General features: G+C 39.9%; 1 protein-coding gene across 5 annotated transcripts in view; it reads left to right on the top strand.

Annotated features, from left to right (window-relative positions):
• The window catches only part of frem1a (Fras1 related extracellular matrix 1a), a 54,108-nt gene that overhangs the window by 31,083 nt on the left and 6,713 nt on the right, over positions 1–16,312 (top strand). For all 5 annotated transcript variants that reach the window (XM_044097306.1, XM_044097303.1, XM_044097307.1 and 2 more), the window contains 12 exons: positions 902–1,105; positions 2,440–2,625; positions 2,710–2,906; positions 3,005–3,215; positions 3,531–3,675; positions 3,762–3,903; positions 4,531–4,726; positions 7,491–7,755; positions 10,521–10,938; positions 11,078–11,279; positions 11,998–12,142; positions 12,239–12,368. In XM_044097306.1, coding sequence (XP_043953241.1) covers positions 902–1,105; positions 2,440–2,625; positions 2,710–2,906; positions 3,005–3,215; positions 3,531–3,675; positions 3,762–3,903; positions 4,531–4,726; positions 7,491–7,755; positions 10,521–10,938; positions 11,078–11,279; positions 11,998–12,142; positions 12,239–12,368 — 2,441 coding nt within the window. The remainder of the gene's footprint in view (positions 1–901; positions 1,106–2,439; positions 2,626–2,709; positions 2,907–3,004; positions 3,216–3,530; positions 3,676–3,761; positions 3,904–4,530; positions 4,727–7,490; positions 7,756–10,520; positions 10,939–11,077; positions 11,280–11,997; positions 12,143–12,238; positions 12,369–16,312) is intronic.

The raw sequence follows: 16,312 nt of genomic DNA, 5'->3' as shown, positions 1-16,312 counted from the left end.
TCAGGATGTAAAGCTCTGGAAAAAAAGGGACCACTGCACTGAACCCCATTGAAAACCTCATGACTATTACACTGAATATTGATTTCCAATCTCTTAATAATGTTAATGTTGTTATTAATATTAACATTATTTGAGGTCTGAAGAACTACATCTTTTTTGTTACTTTTACTATTTCTCATTTTTTGTAAATAAATACAACATTTTTGCTCTGAATTTCAGAGACATGTCAGTAGTTCATAGAATAAAGGAACAATGTTCATTTTACTTAAACATTTTGTCAGGATCTGTTCCTCTTCTGTGTTTACTTTGAGTTTCTGTGTCTCTGTGTTGTCCTGTCTCCCCTTGATTGTTCCCAGGTGTTTCTTGTCTTCTGTGTTTTTAATCCCACCTGTGTTCTTTGTTCCTCGTCGTGTTTGTCCAGAACCTGTTGTCACGTTTGAGAGCTTTTGCATCCACTCTTTGTGCTGTCTGGACTTTGTGTTTTTGGATTTTCTGGATTTACTTTCATCATTAAACCATCTTATTCATCTCACCCTGGGTCTGCTGCCTCTGCCTCACCATCAACTCATGACACATATACCTATAAAAGTAAGATCACCTGTCAATAAACTGGCAAAACATTTGCATGAATACTGATATTTGAAAGAATAAATCTAATTATTTAATATTACATAAATTTAAAATATTAAAAACAGTTTCAAACATTTTTTTTATACCCAGCATCTGATCTCATTACAATCACCAACTTCAGGGGGTTTTATTGGATTTGGTGTAGCAGGTCTATGGAGCTAACAGCCTCAATCTTCACAAATGCACAAGACAATTCACCTGTGCACAGGATGATTTATGTATGCACAAAACAATGCATACATTCAAACAGTGTTTTTTCTGATTCTTCTAGGGTTGGAGATTGGAGTATCTCCTCTACATGACACCATCACATTTGTCATTTCTGATGGAGAAATAAAAACGTCAGCTTCGTGCTGCGGTGGGGAAACTGCCATCAGGAATAAAGGCAGCACCCAGCCATGGGACAGTCTTCCTGTCTACGACCTCCACATCACAGTGTTTCCTGTTGACAATCAGCCTCCTTCACTTGCAACAGGTGGGCTGAAAACCAGGGGTCTCATGTATGAAGTGTGCGGACGCAAAAAAATGTGCGGGGCTATATGCACAAGTTGGCATGTATAAAAATGAACGTGGCGTGGAAGTTTGCGTAAATATATACGCACACTTTTTACCTCTTATGTGTGGCAGTAAATCAAACTTTTTTGTGGGGATAATAACAAACTAGGAGGCGCTAAAACGCAACTAAATACACTGAAACCTGATTCCATCAGCGTAATTTAGACCAAGCAGCATCAAACCAGATGGTTATTCATAATTTTAAACGTAAACGATGAAACTGAACAACAATTATTCTCAGACAATAACACACTCACACAAAATAAATAAAAAGGATGTGAATGTAAATAGTAAATCTCTTCAGTTTTTGTTACACAAAGATGGAACACATTTGTCTGTGTGCCAAAGCACAATGAAATGCATGTTGTCTGATGAATAATTTCATTCTCAGCGAAAAAGAAAACAGTGTCGGATTAGCAGATTAACTCCAAACAGGTTTTTATTATTTTTAAGGTGCTCAAGGTGTGTAGATAATCACACATATATCTGTGGAAAGGTGTGCACATTCCCCACTCACTGCAATGCTCTGGCAATGCTGTTTTTTGGGGGGTTTTTTAATCCTGGTTGAACACTCTGCTGTTCAAACAAGCATTTGCACCTGGGTCTCTTTATTTTTTTCTTTGTCCATTTGGAACTTTTTCTTTATGATTTATTATTTTTATTTTTTGTGAGTGACCTTACGTGCCCTGAAAGCACCTTTAAAAGTTATATACATATATATGAAATATAAATATTTATACTGCTTCAAGCCATGGTTATGGCGGCAGTCTTCTGGGTATTTATACTAACATATGTATTTATGGGTGGTGACAGGGCGGACCAGCAACTGCGGTCTGTTCCCCGCAAATTGGAATTTAGAAAGGAAAGGTGCGTGCACAGCTTTGTACATCCATCCATCCATTTTCTGTATACCCTTATCCCTAGTGGGGTTGGGAGGGGTGCTGGTGCCTACCTCCAGCTAATGTTCTGGGCAAGAGGCGGGGTTCACCCTGGACAGGTCATCACTCTGTCCCAGGGCTTCATACATCTGAAGTTTGTTTGTACGTTGCACTTTTCTAAATGTGTCCGTATGCCAATTTTTAAAGTTAACATTTCTCACTCTTTTATACATGAGTATAAAAGAGTGAAGTTTTTGTGCATGGGATTTGAGTTTTAAGGGGGCTTGTGTTTGCTATTGTGTGAAACAGTAAATTTGTAAGCATCATATTTATTACTTGCAGTAGAATGACATGAACTGTTTTTTGGTGGTCCCAGGTGACATTTTTACAGTAGATGAAGGTGGGACTTCCCTTATAACTGCTGCTCATTTGAAGGCCTCTGACAGGGACACAGTCCGTGACAAGCTTGTTGTCAGGCTGATTTCTCCTCCCCAGTTTGGTTACGTAGAAAATGTCCTCCCTAGTCCCGGCTTTGAGAAAAGCAACAGAGGCATAAGCATAGGTAAGCATCAGAATACCAACTGTTTATTGGAATACAGGGAAAATAAGCAGTTTCATTTATTTGGTGTTGCCTCCTTTTCTCCAGTTTCCTTTCTCTACAAGGACATCACTGAGGGTCATATAAACTATGTACAGTCCAGACACCAGAAGATGGAGCCCACAGCTGACCAGCTCATGCTTTGTGTCTCAGATGGCAAGCATAATTCTGCTAACATCCCTTTCTATATCATAATTAACCCAACAAATGACGAAATCCCAGAATTTATGGCACACAATATCACAGTAAGTTCACACCCAAACATGTCCTTCTTCATCCCATTAGAGTTTGTTTACAGAATGTGGATAGAATAGATTGACTGTTTGATTTGTTGTGTCCTAAGGTACAAGAGGGAGAAATGAAGCACCTGGACTCATCAGTGTTCCATGCAATGGACCTGGACATCCCTAACAATGCTTTGCTTTTCTCTGTGGTCAGACCTCCTTGCCATGGCAGCATCATCTGTCACAAGACTGGAAACCCAATGTCTAAGAGTCAGGAACCCAACCTATCGTCTCCTGTGGTTGACTTTACTATGACAGATATTAAAAATGGTACATTTTATATAAATTAAATATAATAATAATAACTTCTAAATATAAATTATAATAGCAACTGTCATGTATAGCGTAGCTGGCCATTTCTAAAGCACAAGTCACCCTGTGCCTTCTGCAGAGAATGGCTGCACTTAATTCTGAGATTTTTAAAGAGCTGCCACCATTTGTAAATCCTGGATTTTCAGACAGACAGTGTGAAACACTTTAACAAAGCAACTTACTATTTTAAGTGTAGCCTTCCTGTTATCAACTAAAAGTCTTGTTCTCTCTTTCTTTCTATCATATTAATTTTGTGTCCCAATCTTATGCCAGGTTTGGATCTAGTGTATCTGCATGACAACAGTGAAACCATGAAAGACAGTTTTATAATTCAGCTGACTGATGGCAAACATACGCTCCAAAGACAGGTGATGGTTGAAGTGGTGCCAGTGAATGACGAAGAGCCTCATGTGATCAGGTTTGATATACATATTGTCTTGAGTTCTTGTTTAAAGACAGTTTCCATGTGATTGTTGAGAGGAAAAATGACAATGTGGGCTGCAGGAACAATGGACTGGAGGTGGAACCAGGAGAAGCCAAAGTTATATCCAGCATTACATTGTTTGCAAAGGACAAAGATACCCCCTCCACAGAAATCATGTACATTTTTGAGCGTGTTCCAACTCAAGGAACACTTCAACTTAAGGTTAGTGCAATGATGGAACATTTCAAACATGTATTGCCAATGTTTGGTAGCATGTAACACAGATGTTCAGAAATAAAGTTCTAAAAGTGGTATTTGTATCTACTGTTTTAGAAGAATAGAACAATAGGAACCAAATTTCCATCCCTTCTCAAACACACCTGAAAATCAAATGAATGCCTCCTTACCAGTCCTGTCCAGACCTGAAGAACTACATGCTAGTGAGAGAATTCAGACATTTGTTTATATTGGAGAAGGACTAACAGTGACTGGTACAATGTCCAGCATCTGTTAGCCTGGAGTGTGTTTTTTGTGTTCTGTTCTCCCAAACAAAACCAGAACACAAAAAAGTGCATTTATTTTGGCATTAAAAGAAGAAATTGGTAATAACCTGAGAATCATTTATAACCTAAAAATCTCTAACACAAATCACAAATTTGCGTTTGGAGTTTTAAAAACCCTACATGATTTACTAATTGCCTTTGTATCTACCCTATTAAATAAACATGTAAACACTGTATACTTTTTGAATTGTATATTTATTGACAGACTGTCTAATAATAAGTCCTGCACTGCTGGTAAGAGATCAGCTTAAGGGCCCTTGATTCTCACTACTTATGTCTGTTTTAGGAAGCCAATAAGTGGGTGACACTTACACCTGGGAGGAGATGTACCCAGGACATGGTGGACACGAACCTGCTACGTTACAAACATACTGGCCATCATGCTATTAAAACACAGGACTTCTTTGTTTTCCACCTGATGGATGGAAAGAATCAATCACCACCACAGCACTTTCAGATTTTTGTCAAAGAGCTGGAGAAAGGTGATGGAATTTAGTCTTACATTCTTGATTAGACATGGGTTGAGATGAAATTCTTTTCTATTGATATCCCTCTGGGTGCCAGTATACATGAGCATCGCAGCTACAATAATGTTTAAGAAGTCAACCTAGAAGGGAATGTGATAATAGGATATATTTTATGCTATGCAGTTTATTTATTCAATTGGATAGGCAGACCAGAGTCATATTAACTATTGTCAAATGGTCACAATCATAAATAAACTGGAATGATTCTGTGATGCAGTAAACCTCTTTTCTATGGAGGAATTTTTATGCCATAATCCAAGAGCACGCATTTTTCAGTCTGAAAATAGGACTTCATGTCTTTTGTTGAAAACATTTAACACTTTTGCTTACATTTTCATTTTGAAAGGAGGACTTCATGTCTTTCTTCTCAAAACTTGTAACGCTGGAACTCAAAACGTCTTCTCACACTCACACTTAGGCTGCATTCACATTGTGGCCTGAAGTGAGCCGATTCCAATATTTTTGTCAAATCAGATTTTTTGCGGGGGGCGTACACACTGCCAAACATATGCGACCTGTATGTGTTCTCCAGTGTGATCGGGCAACGACCTGAAAGTGTCCCGCATGTAGAATTTGATGCAGTTAAGAGGAGTTTATTCCATTTGGATTTGAAAATAAGGGAAATATCAGGTTTACAAGAAATCTCAAATAACTACCTGTGAACCACTTACAAACTACAATTAGGTCCTCAGAATCTGGAAGACCTATCTTTGTTGACATTGAAATGCTATAAGGATTCCTATGTCATTCCTATAATAGCACCTAAATAAAAAGACAGAAAGGAATTGAAGCACATTTATTTAGATACAACAAATCTATTATATAGTGATTATAGCTATATGTTATAATCACTGAGTGAAACTGCATTTCACTGGCAAGAAACAGGCCTTAATCACTTTTTCGCAGAAGAAAACCACCTGTATTTGGTATTCTTTGGCAGCTTTTCAGTATGACAAAGAATGCATTCTGCTATACAGTGCATGTACAATGCATAAGTCTACCTGTACTTTAATTTTCTGAATTAAACAAACTTAATAGAACTCCACAGTAAAAAAATAGTGTTGGTGCTTAGGTGAAAGTGGGGGGTGAGTGTAGCAGACCCCTCCTCAAATGAAGGATTTTGGCTTTACTGATGAACAGTGAGATTTATTGGGAGTAAACCCTGAGTTTCACTGTAAGAACTGTATGCACAAACACACACACAGACGGTGTAAGCCAGTGTTTCCCAATGCTGGTCCTCAAGGCACACTGTTCTACATGTTTTAGAGGTCTCCCTGCTTTAATGTGCCTGATTCAACTGATTGCAGTTCAACAAACGCCTGTTAATCAGTCATCAATTGCAGTGTTTCCCAATTCCAGTCCTCGGGGCCCCCTGCTCTGCATGTTTTAGATGTGCCTCTATACCAGAACAGCTGATTCAAATGATTGCATGACATCTTCTGCAGCCACCAAGTACTGCAGGAGCCTGTTAATCACCCAAAGATTCAACCCAGGTGTGTGGCAGAAGGGAAACATCTAAAACATGCAGGGCAGGGGGGCCTGAGGACTGGAATTGGGAACCACTGGCCTAGAGGACCAGAGTTGGGGAAACACTGGTGAAGCTACAAAAACACACTCTTACAACCGTAACTTATCAACCATAATGTTCACTACTAAAAATATCAACTCTAATTCAAAACTATGCCCTGGTGTTTGTATACAATAAAACAAATTTACAATTCCAACCAATCAATAAAAGAAATATGCTTATTTAAAAAATAAACATACCTTGTGCCTCTATCAAAGGGGCCACTAATAACAAGATACATTTTACAACCTTGTTGCAACTGGTTTTTTTGCTCATTTTTGTTGGTAGGCTTCAGTTCTACAATATAAACAGCAGAAGCTCTCTCATCAAAATAAAAGCATTAAATCAAACACTGGAAGTCCATTATATATTATACAAAATCAAATTATGTAAATGCAATAAGTGCCAAAAAGGGAATACAATAAACAAGGAGCTTAATTTGGGGTTATTTATTTGGGATGTTGACCAGGGCCTGCTTGCTCCTGGGCTCCTGGTTTATCTGAGGGATCCTTGGGTTTTCCATAGAGCACCAGTCAGTGCTCTATGGAAAAGGGCAGGGCCAGCTGGGGAGTTGGTCCTCAGGATAGGTTTGCCGATACTTACCGTGCCATATGCCCTAAAACAGGCAACACTACACAGCAGTAGGGTCTTTGGCTCTATATACTCTATATGGCCTGATCCTGCACATCAATTTTAATATGTTATAGACACACAGGGATGAGGATTGACTCTAAAGTAACCAACAAATGGAGCTTCAATATCCCCTTACACATAATTTTAATGCACTTTAGAAATACACAGCCTAATTTATAGAAACATATACCAACAAAGGTTTCCTCTACCTGAGGGAAACCTAACTCATGGGACACAATAATGTAGGCACAGACAGCAACAAAGATTTAACATTTTTAAACTTTCTTGTTTTCCGTTGCTGACCCACATGTGCATGTCAATATGTACTAGCTTAAAATTGGCGGCGTGATTGTCACCTCATAGAAATTGAATGGTAGCAGTGAATGGTAAATGGTAGCAAATGAATGGTAGCAATGTCTTGTGTTGAGTTTTTGTGGAACCACAGTAGGCATGATAAATAGGACTACATTTTGTACACAGACATGCTTTAATTTATATTTCGTATGCTTGTGATTTCAGAAAACATTGCCATCTTTGTGAAACCAGTAAATGTCAGCCGTGGAGAGCGTGTCGTTCTCACCACTGATGTTCTGCTAGCCACAGATGGCACAGACAAGCCAGAGGAGCTTCTATATGTTATCACCAACCCACCTGCTCATGGGCACTTAGAGTACATCAAACATCCAGGAGTGATCATCTCCACCTTCAGCCAAATGGACATTGGAGCAAACCTTGTTGCTTATATCCATGACAACCAAGCCAGCAAAGCAACAGAAAGCTTTCAGTGAGTGTGAATACCTATAAGCTCTTTAAACATACTATGAGAGCTCGTAATAAGTAAAAGGCACAACATTTCTCACCAAAGGAGCCTATTCAGTAGTTGACTGTGTGTGACTTTGGAGAAGTGCAAGCTGTTTTATGAGAAATTCATTTAAAAACCTAGACACACCAGATCTGATTTGGTATCTGATTTGACAGAAAGTGAAGGATGTACAGAGCAATAAGAACATGTTTAAGTTAATGGGGCCTTGCAGACCTCCAGTTATGGCCTGTGGCTGTGTCTCCGACTATTTGACCACAGCAATTTGACAGGAATGTAATGACTGACACAGTGGCAAAGTAAAACACATCCACTTTGAGGAAAAAGGGGAAAGCACAATCCAAATATGGAGGCCTTAGTCCTCGACACAGACCTCAAAGGTTCCAGTCCTGGCCTGATGTCCTTTGCCAATTGTCTTCCCTCTCTGTCATTATCCACTTTCTTGTCTGACTTCTCTCAAATAAAGGCAGCATGAGCCAAGAAGCCTTCAAAAAAACAAACAAAAAAGCAGTGTATTTATGTGGGAGCTCAAAAGTACAGAAAAATGCATAAATGTAGACAGGGCATAGAAGAAACATACTGGAGGAGAGATTTTTTTAATTCAGATAAAGAAACTTACGGAAGTGTCACAAGGTATCTTGAGGAAAATTGATGGAAAAGACCCATTACCAGTTGTGATGGTAATGATTCTAAAACAGCTATCTTTGCCAAGAGTGACGGAGTAATGTGATTTAGGGGGTGTTTTAATTTTTTTTACATAGGGCCATGTTGGTTTGGATAGCTTAATTATTTCATTTTCAAATCTGAATCATAATTTAAGAATCCCTTTTTATTTGTACCAATATTATCTTTGATATAAAAATGGCTGCACAGGAGCAAAGTTAGTACTGTGGAAAGGGGGATATACCATTTCATTCCCGACATTAAGTAGGGAAATTTTTTAAGAACAATTTTGGAGGGGTTGGCAAAGTTACAGACTGGTTTAAAAAGTCTGTAATGTGTTCAAGCTGCAAGACCAAAAATAAATAGTAAGTGGTAATGCACAAACATGTGTTTTTCTCAGTAAGCAAACTATTGAGACCCATAAAAGTCAAACAAAAATTGAAATGTTTAGGTATGAGCTTGGTTCAGTGGCACGGATATAATTTCCGGATACACCTTTACAAAAATTTAAGGCTACAAATAAAAACTAATTTTAATGAGTAACTCCACTTAATAAAATTCCTCATAAATATTGATTTACTGTAGCGGCTCTCAATGCAAGTTATGTGCTATTTAAATTATAGCACATAACTTGCTATATGCTTATTTAAAAAATAAACATACCTTGTGCCTCTATCAAAGGGGCCACTAATAACAAGTATTTAGTATTTTTTGACTAAAAAATACTAAATCTCAGTCCTGGATGGCTGAGAATCTATAAGTTGGTAGAAATATCGAAGGTCTGGGAAGTATCACAACATAAACCTAATGCTCAAAGCACCAGAGTTTTTATAGAAAAATATCCAGATTTTTTTTTTGTGTGTGTGTGTGCGTGCGTGTGCGCGCGTGTGTGTGTGTTTGTGTGTGTCGCTCTAGAGGCTGTATCTTGAAGAAGGTTAAAAGCATATATTTCTGTTTTTCTCTATCTCTCTGGTCTTGGCTCCCACACAGTGAGCTGTCTGCCCTCCCATTTCAAACTCTTCTCATCAACATATGAGTTAGGGGCATAACTCTTATATAATTGAGATATTTGCTACTTTTGATTTATCATGATTCAGCAGAAGTAATAAAATAATGAACTGCAGCCTAATTTTTACTGTTAATGTGTTTCTTCCTATTGAGCAGTGAAAGTAAATCAAAGGTGTTACTTGGTTTTTCCTTTAAGTATTTACTTACTGAAGTGATTTTTATGCTGCAGAACCATATTTAGCTCCTCACTTTAGCGGCTGTGGTGGCGCCTGTACCATTTTGGACTGAACCATTTTTCTAATAATGACCGGGGTGGACCTACATATTCATTCTTATTTTCTTTCTTTGATTTACTTCATTCTTTGTTTCTTTCGCCTTTTCATATTGATATTGTTTAAATACAAAGTTTTCTTTTCTGATCTTTTTTTTGGACTAGACTTTTCCAAGATTGGGGGCAGAGGGTCTGGATCCCACCAAGCCTCCCTGGGATTTCCATCCATTTACTGTAGTACTGTTGCCCTAAATGATTTTAAAATGTATATGATGATTTGAAGTATTCAAATATGACCAAATAGCAAAAACCTGTGAGAAGGTCAATACTTCTTCAGTTGCCGTTGTGGATGGCAGTCGGCCAATTAAGATGTCTCAAGGGACTGATGAATAGCTTTCAGTTGGAACCAATGAGGAACCCTCCAAGGCTATCTCATAAAAATTGATTTATGAGAAAGCATTTTGTGTGCTTGGCCCCCAAAAAGAAACATGTTAACAGACCATATTAAAAAGCAATGTAAATACTGGACTGAATAATAAGCTAAACTGTAGGCTGACTGTAGTGTTCTTGTAATGAGTCTGGGCTAGCTAACTAACTGCTCATAATTTTATGACAACACTCCAGTCCAGACATCAAGAATCTATTTTTGCTTTGATCTAACTGTGTCCATCATAACCTAAATCAAATCCCACATATAAGTTTCAGTCAAAGAACTAGACTGCCTTGGTAAGTTTGGCTTTGTCCAGATTCTGTAACCTAACACCCAGTCTGTTGTATGTTTTCACAGGTTTGTTATAAGTAACGGTAAGACTAGCCGAAATGGAAGCTTTGAGCTGTGTGTGGAAATTGTGGATCGTGTTCTGCCATCGCTAACATCCATCAAAGGTCTCCAGGTCCCACAAGGTTCTGCCATGATCCTTGGTCCAGAACTCCTCTCCTTATCTGACCCTGACACTCCACCCAGGGCTCTGACTTTTGTTCTGCGACAGCCTCCACAGTACGGGAAGCTGGAACGAGCTGGTGTCACACTGACTGCTGGCTCAAACTTCACACAGAAACACATAAAGGAGCTGGAGGTAACATATAGACATGATGGAGGACCATCACAGATTGACCGATTTGCTTTTACAGCATCCGACTCCTCCAGTCGAGGCTTTCTGCTAGATGGACGGCTGCAAACAGAGCCTGTGTTTTTCACCATTCAGGTGAGGGATAATGGACCCAGTTTGTGACTTAACATGATTTTTGTATCACATATTTGTCCTCTGTTAGCATGTAGAGTTCTAAAAGCTTCCCAATGGACAAAGTAGTCTTGCCTCAAACATCCTTTGGTTCTATTATCAGATCAAGCCTTTGGATAAATCTTCACCAGAAGTAATAAGGCTAGTCCCACTTTGGAAACCAGAGCTTTTACCAGATGGCAGATATGTGATTTTTGTGACTTCTCAAGAGCTGAAGGCTCAGGATAGTGGTAGCAGAGAAGAGGAGCTGATATTCTGCGTTGTTCGTCCACCATATTTTGGCTACCTTGAAAACATTACCACAGGTCAGAATAATTATGTGTCATTACCTGCCCTATGTCGGAATGCTTGTCCCTTCCCCTTGCTGCCATTTTGTACTTTTCAGTTTTGATTTTTTTATACCAGACTTATGGAAATAAATAATGGTCCTGCCTTAGTTGCTATGAGCTAGCTAAATATTTCTCAAACATTCCGTTAACTAAATATGTCAAAGTTCTTCCTTCAGATTGAGCTTAACAAAAGAATTATAGCCAATGTTAGAAATTCACATGAGAAGTCTGGAGCGTCCAGTATTTAGCTAGATCTGAGCTAGTTAAGCTATGAACTTTCTAAATATTTAGTTAGCTTGCTTACTGAATAATTTTGGAGCTAAATATTTAGCTTGCTAACTAAATATTTAGTTTTCAGTTAAAAATGTAAATTGAAGCTAAGTATTTCAAAATAAATGTTTCATTAGCTTGCAGATAACATGACAAAAATATGACTGACTTAATAATCCAAATTATGGCTGTTAACTTTTGACTGTGACTTTATAAATGGAACCCCATATGTTACATAGAAAAATTTACAATTGGGTGAATCAGCAGGTGTCTACTGTACTATATTTATCATTGTCATTAAAATGTACAAAAAAAATTAATTAATCCACAGTGGTTGAAGAACCAGGGTCTAAAAATGACCAGTTGATCTGCAGTGCTGCAGCTTCATTTAGATAACACAACGCTCTTTCACTGTTCTTCACAGGTATGTTTGTGTCAAAGTGTTTCCCTCAGATTGAACTGAACAAAAGAATTTTAGCCTATATTATCAATTCGTATGGTGAGTTTCTGTCAGACAGCCTGGAGTTCAAAGTGTCTGATCCTTTAGGTAACATGGGGCCCTCTCACATGTAAGTTGTGCTCCGTTTCACTTTCAATCTAGTATTTTAGGTGATAGTCTAAATTAGCTTTTGCGTTTTCTCCATATATGTTCCTTGTCTTTGCAGACTTGAATTCCGATGGAGTAAGGTGGAGTTTTCTCTTCCTGAGTTCTCGTCATGTGAGGAGCAGGGAAAAATCTCCCTGGACATCATTCGAAAAGGAAACTTGGCAGAATCATCATATGTCACTGTCAAGGTCAAATTCATTGGATTTTAAAACCCATGGTCATACAAACATTCAGCTGCAAAGTTATACTAGGGATGCACCGATCCACTTTGTTCACTTCTGATACCAAAACAAATATCTGAGGTTCAATATCAGCCGATAGAGATTCTTATCTGATGCAGAAAAAATAGTACTATTAATAGTACTATAAGTACTATTTTATATTCTTCTTCTTATTATTATTATTATTGTGACCCAAAGACGGCAAAAGAGGCAGCTACTCTTGCAGAGGTCTTCGTCCAGGAGACCCATTTTGCCCAACCAAGTAAGCCCACATATCCTTACACCTAAATGTGTAAGGATATGTGATGCCTCCAGAACCATTGAAACCCTGTCATGTGGTCACAAGAGCTAAAGGTTCAAAGGCTGTGTTTGGAAGAGTTGCCCTTCTTTGGGGAGTCACTTGTCAAGGGACTGCTGGGAAGACACTAAGCCAGAGGGTGAAAACATTGCGGCATATTTCATCAACATGAGAGAGTGATTGCAGGAAATGGCATCTTTTACACAGGACAACATGAAAGCAGCTCAAAACATCAAAAGACCTGGTACGATCATAAGGCCAGAGACAGAGTCTTCCTTCCAAGACAGAGTGATCTGTTACTGCTTCCAACCGGTGATAAATGTTACTGAAAAATGGCATGGCCCATATGAGCTCACCAAACAAGTGAGTAAAGTGGTTTATGAACTGTACATGCGAGAAAGAGACAAGAAGCATCAGACATTTTATGTCAACTTGTTGAAAGAGTTCCACAGCCCAGAGAAAAGTGGAGTACTTGGGTTTTATCTTTGAGTTTGGAAAGATAAAGCCTCCAGTGGGGAAGACAGACACAATCCAGTCCTTCCCACTGTGTCAAGTTATTTGTGCGGGCAGCTATGAATGAGGAGGTAACTGAAAAATTCTTTCCAACTAGCATGTCAGACTGTTCTTTGGTTGACATTTCTTATCTGTCCCCTACTGAGGAGGCCGACATCAAACCTCTCTTGGATCCTCAGGACTTTCAAGAAGTTCCAGGATTCATATTACTGGTTCAACACAAGATTCAGGTGAAAGGAGATGCACCAAGTTGTTAAAAGAGCTATTGCATGCCAGAGCAGTAGGCACCAGTAATGTAAAAGGAAATAAATCTGATGCTGGATTTGGGGATAATTGAGGAGTCTAGTACAGAGTGGTGCAGCCCGATTGTGCTGGTACCAAAGGAAGATGGCTCCCTGAGATTCTGTATTGCTGCAATGCTGGATCTGTGCAAAGGATACTGGCAAGTGGTTTTGGTAAGAGAGCTGACTGCCTTCAAAACTCCTTTAGGTATGTACCAATTTAGAGTCATCCCATTTGGGCTTCACGGTGCGCCAGCAACATTCCAACGTTTAATGGATCATGTACTGAGAGATGTTTCAGCCTTTTCTGCAGCATATTTGGATGATGTGGTGTATAGCAGCTCAAAACATCAAAAGACCTGGTACGGGTTCACCTGTAGGTGAATCAGCATCTGATTCACCTACAGGAGGTGCTACACCACATCAGACTGGCTGGACTGACTGTCAACTCCAAAAAGTGTACTGAAGCCCAGAGAAAAGTGGAGTACTTGAGTTTTATCTTTGAGTTTGGAAAGATAAAGCCTCCAGTGGGAAAGTTGGACACAATCCAGTCCTTCCCAGTTCCAACCACAAAGAAGAAGGTGAGAGGATTTCTTAGTTTGGTGGGCTGGAACTGGAAATTCATACCTTGTTTTGGAGAGCAATCAGCTGTACTGAGCCATCTAAGATAACATAGATAAGACAAGGTTTATTTGTCATAGTCATCAACAGAATACAACGAGATTGAGACCGTGCTTGACTCGAGTTAAAGTGCAGGTTATATACACATACACAACACACAATATAAATATACTTACATAAAAAGATGAAGAAACAAACAGCACAAAGTGAGAAATAAATAGACATCAGAAGATGGTTGCAGCACCTGGAGGTGTCTCAGAGTGAACAGAATTTACATTTTTAACAGAGTGATGTCAAGAGCAGAAGTTCTTATGCCTTTGAATTTAGTGCCATGATTGCCATCGGGTAGAAACTGTTTTTTTAGGTGATTTGTTGTGGTTTTTACTGCTCTGTATCTCTTGCCTGATGGCAGCAGCTGGAAGAGACCATGGCCAGGGTGTGAAGAGTCATTTAAAATGTCCAGAACTTTCTTGCGGAGCCTGGAAGTGTAAATCTGTTCCATGGTGGGGAGGGGGCAGCCTATGGTTCTCTCTGCTGCCCTGACATCCCTCTGGAGTGCCTTCTTGTCTGAGGATGTACGTGAGCACACTCTCTATGGAGCAGTGATAGAAGGCCTGCAGCAGGTCTGAGGGGAGACAGTTCTTCTGGAGGATTCTCAGAAAGTTCAGTCTCTGCTGTGCTTCTTCAGCAGCTCCTTGGTGTTGGTGCTCCAGGTTAGCTTGTCCTCCAACTCCATGTCCAGAAACCTGAACACTGGGACCTTCTCCACACAGGTCCCACTGATGGTGAGAGGCTGAATGTCCGTTTTGTTCTTCCTGAAGTCGATCACCAGCTTCTTTGTTTTGGAGATGTAGAGGTTATTGACTTTGCACCACTCTGACAGCCGCTTCACCTCATCCCTGTTCTCCAGCTCCCCCTTCCCGTCTGAGGTGAGACCAACAACAGTCGTGTCATCTGAAAACTTTATGATCTTGTTGCTGAGGTGGTTGGAGACACAGTCATGAGTGTAGAGGGTGTAGAGAAGTCGCTGAGCACGCAACCGTGTGGCGATCCGGTGTTCAGGCTCAGAGCAGTGGAGGTGTGGGGGCCCAGTCTGACCCTCTGGGAACCCTCTAACAAAGGTGCAGCCCCCAAGAATGTGTGCTGGACAGAAGACTGCGATTGAGACCTCAAGGAAGCAGGATTGTACTCATCCAGTTTTACACACACCAGACTTCACTAAGACATTCATCTTACAAATAGATGCTTCAAGGGTGGGCCTTGGAGCTGTCCTGCAACAAGAGGTGGGTGGTGAAAGAAGACCTGTGGTGTTTCTGAGTCGGAAGCTGTTGGAACAGGGAGACAAAATATTCAACAATGGAAAAGGAGTGGTTGGCTATTAAGTGGGCTATCGAGGCCCTCGGGTATTATCTTCTGGGACGTCACTTCATCCTAGAGATCAACCTCCCATGGTTAAGATGAATGAGGGATGCCAACGCCCACATCGCTGGATAGTACTTGTCTCTGCAGCCGTTTAACGTCATGGTCCAGTACAAGCCATTGGAAGTCTAATGTGGTTGCTGACTGTTTATCCAGTCAGGGTAGCAGAGGACTGAGGTACTGTGCTTTTAAGAGAGGAGGGAGGAAATGTAATGAAGACATCTTCAGTACTGGAACTATTTTTACTTAAGTCAAAGTATAGCTGTTACGGCCCCTGGCCTCTTGAGGCTGTGCATGCTTGTTTTCTTTTGTTATGCAGGACCAGCTGTGACAGCACCCCTTCTGATTGGCTGCCTGGAAGCTGCAGGAGCCACACCCCATTGGATCAGCAGAGCATGGCAAGCCAATCAGATGCTGATGAGCCTCACCTGTTCCTTTAAAAGGCTCCTGAAACATTCCTCCAGTGGGGCAGCTAGCAGGAAGACGCTTTGTAAAGCTGACCCCCACATTTGTTTTTTTGCCAACTGCTTTGGGCCATTTGACTAATTTTGTTCTTGCTATTGCTAAGTAGTTTGAATCTGCTTTAAGCTTTGTACAAGCTAGAGGCTTGTGTTGGGAGGTTTGGTGCTCCCTTTTGTCCTTTCTTTTGGGTTGGTTTTGAGTTACCTTTAGACTGATTTGTTTGAACCTCTAGTAATATAATTTGCATTTACCCAATCTTGAATTTGTTAACCCTTTTCTTTTGTTTGGATTTGGTTATGTTGTTCTGTGAAGCCACC

Source organism: Gambusia affinis, linkage group LG18 (genome assembly GCF_019740435.1).
Source record: "Gambusia affinis linkage group LG18, SWU_Gaff_1.0, whole genome shotgun sequence".
Lineage (NCBI taxonomy): Eukaryota > Metazoa > Chordata > Actinopteri > Cyprinodontiformes > Poeciliidae > Gambusia > Gambusia affinis.
Note: the sequence above shows the minus strand (reverse complement) of the source record. Positions and strands in the feature narration are given on the sequence as shown.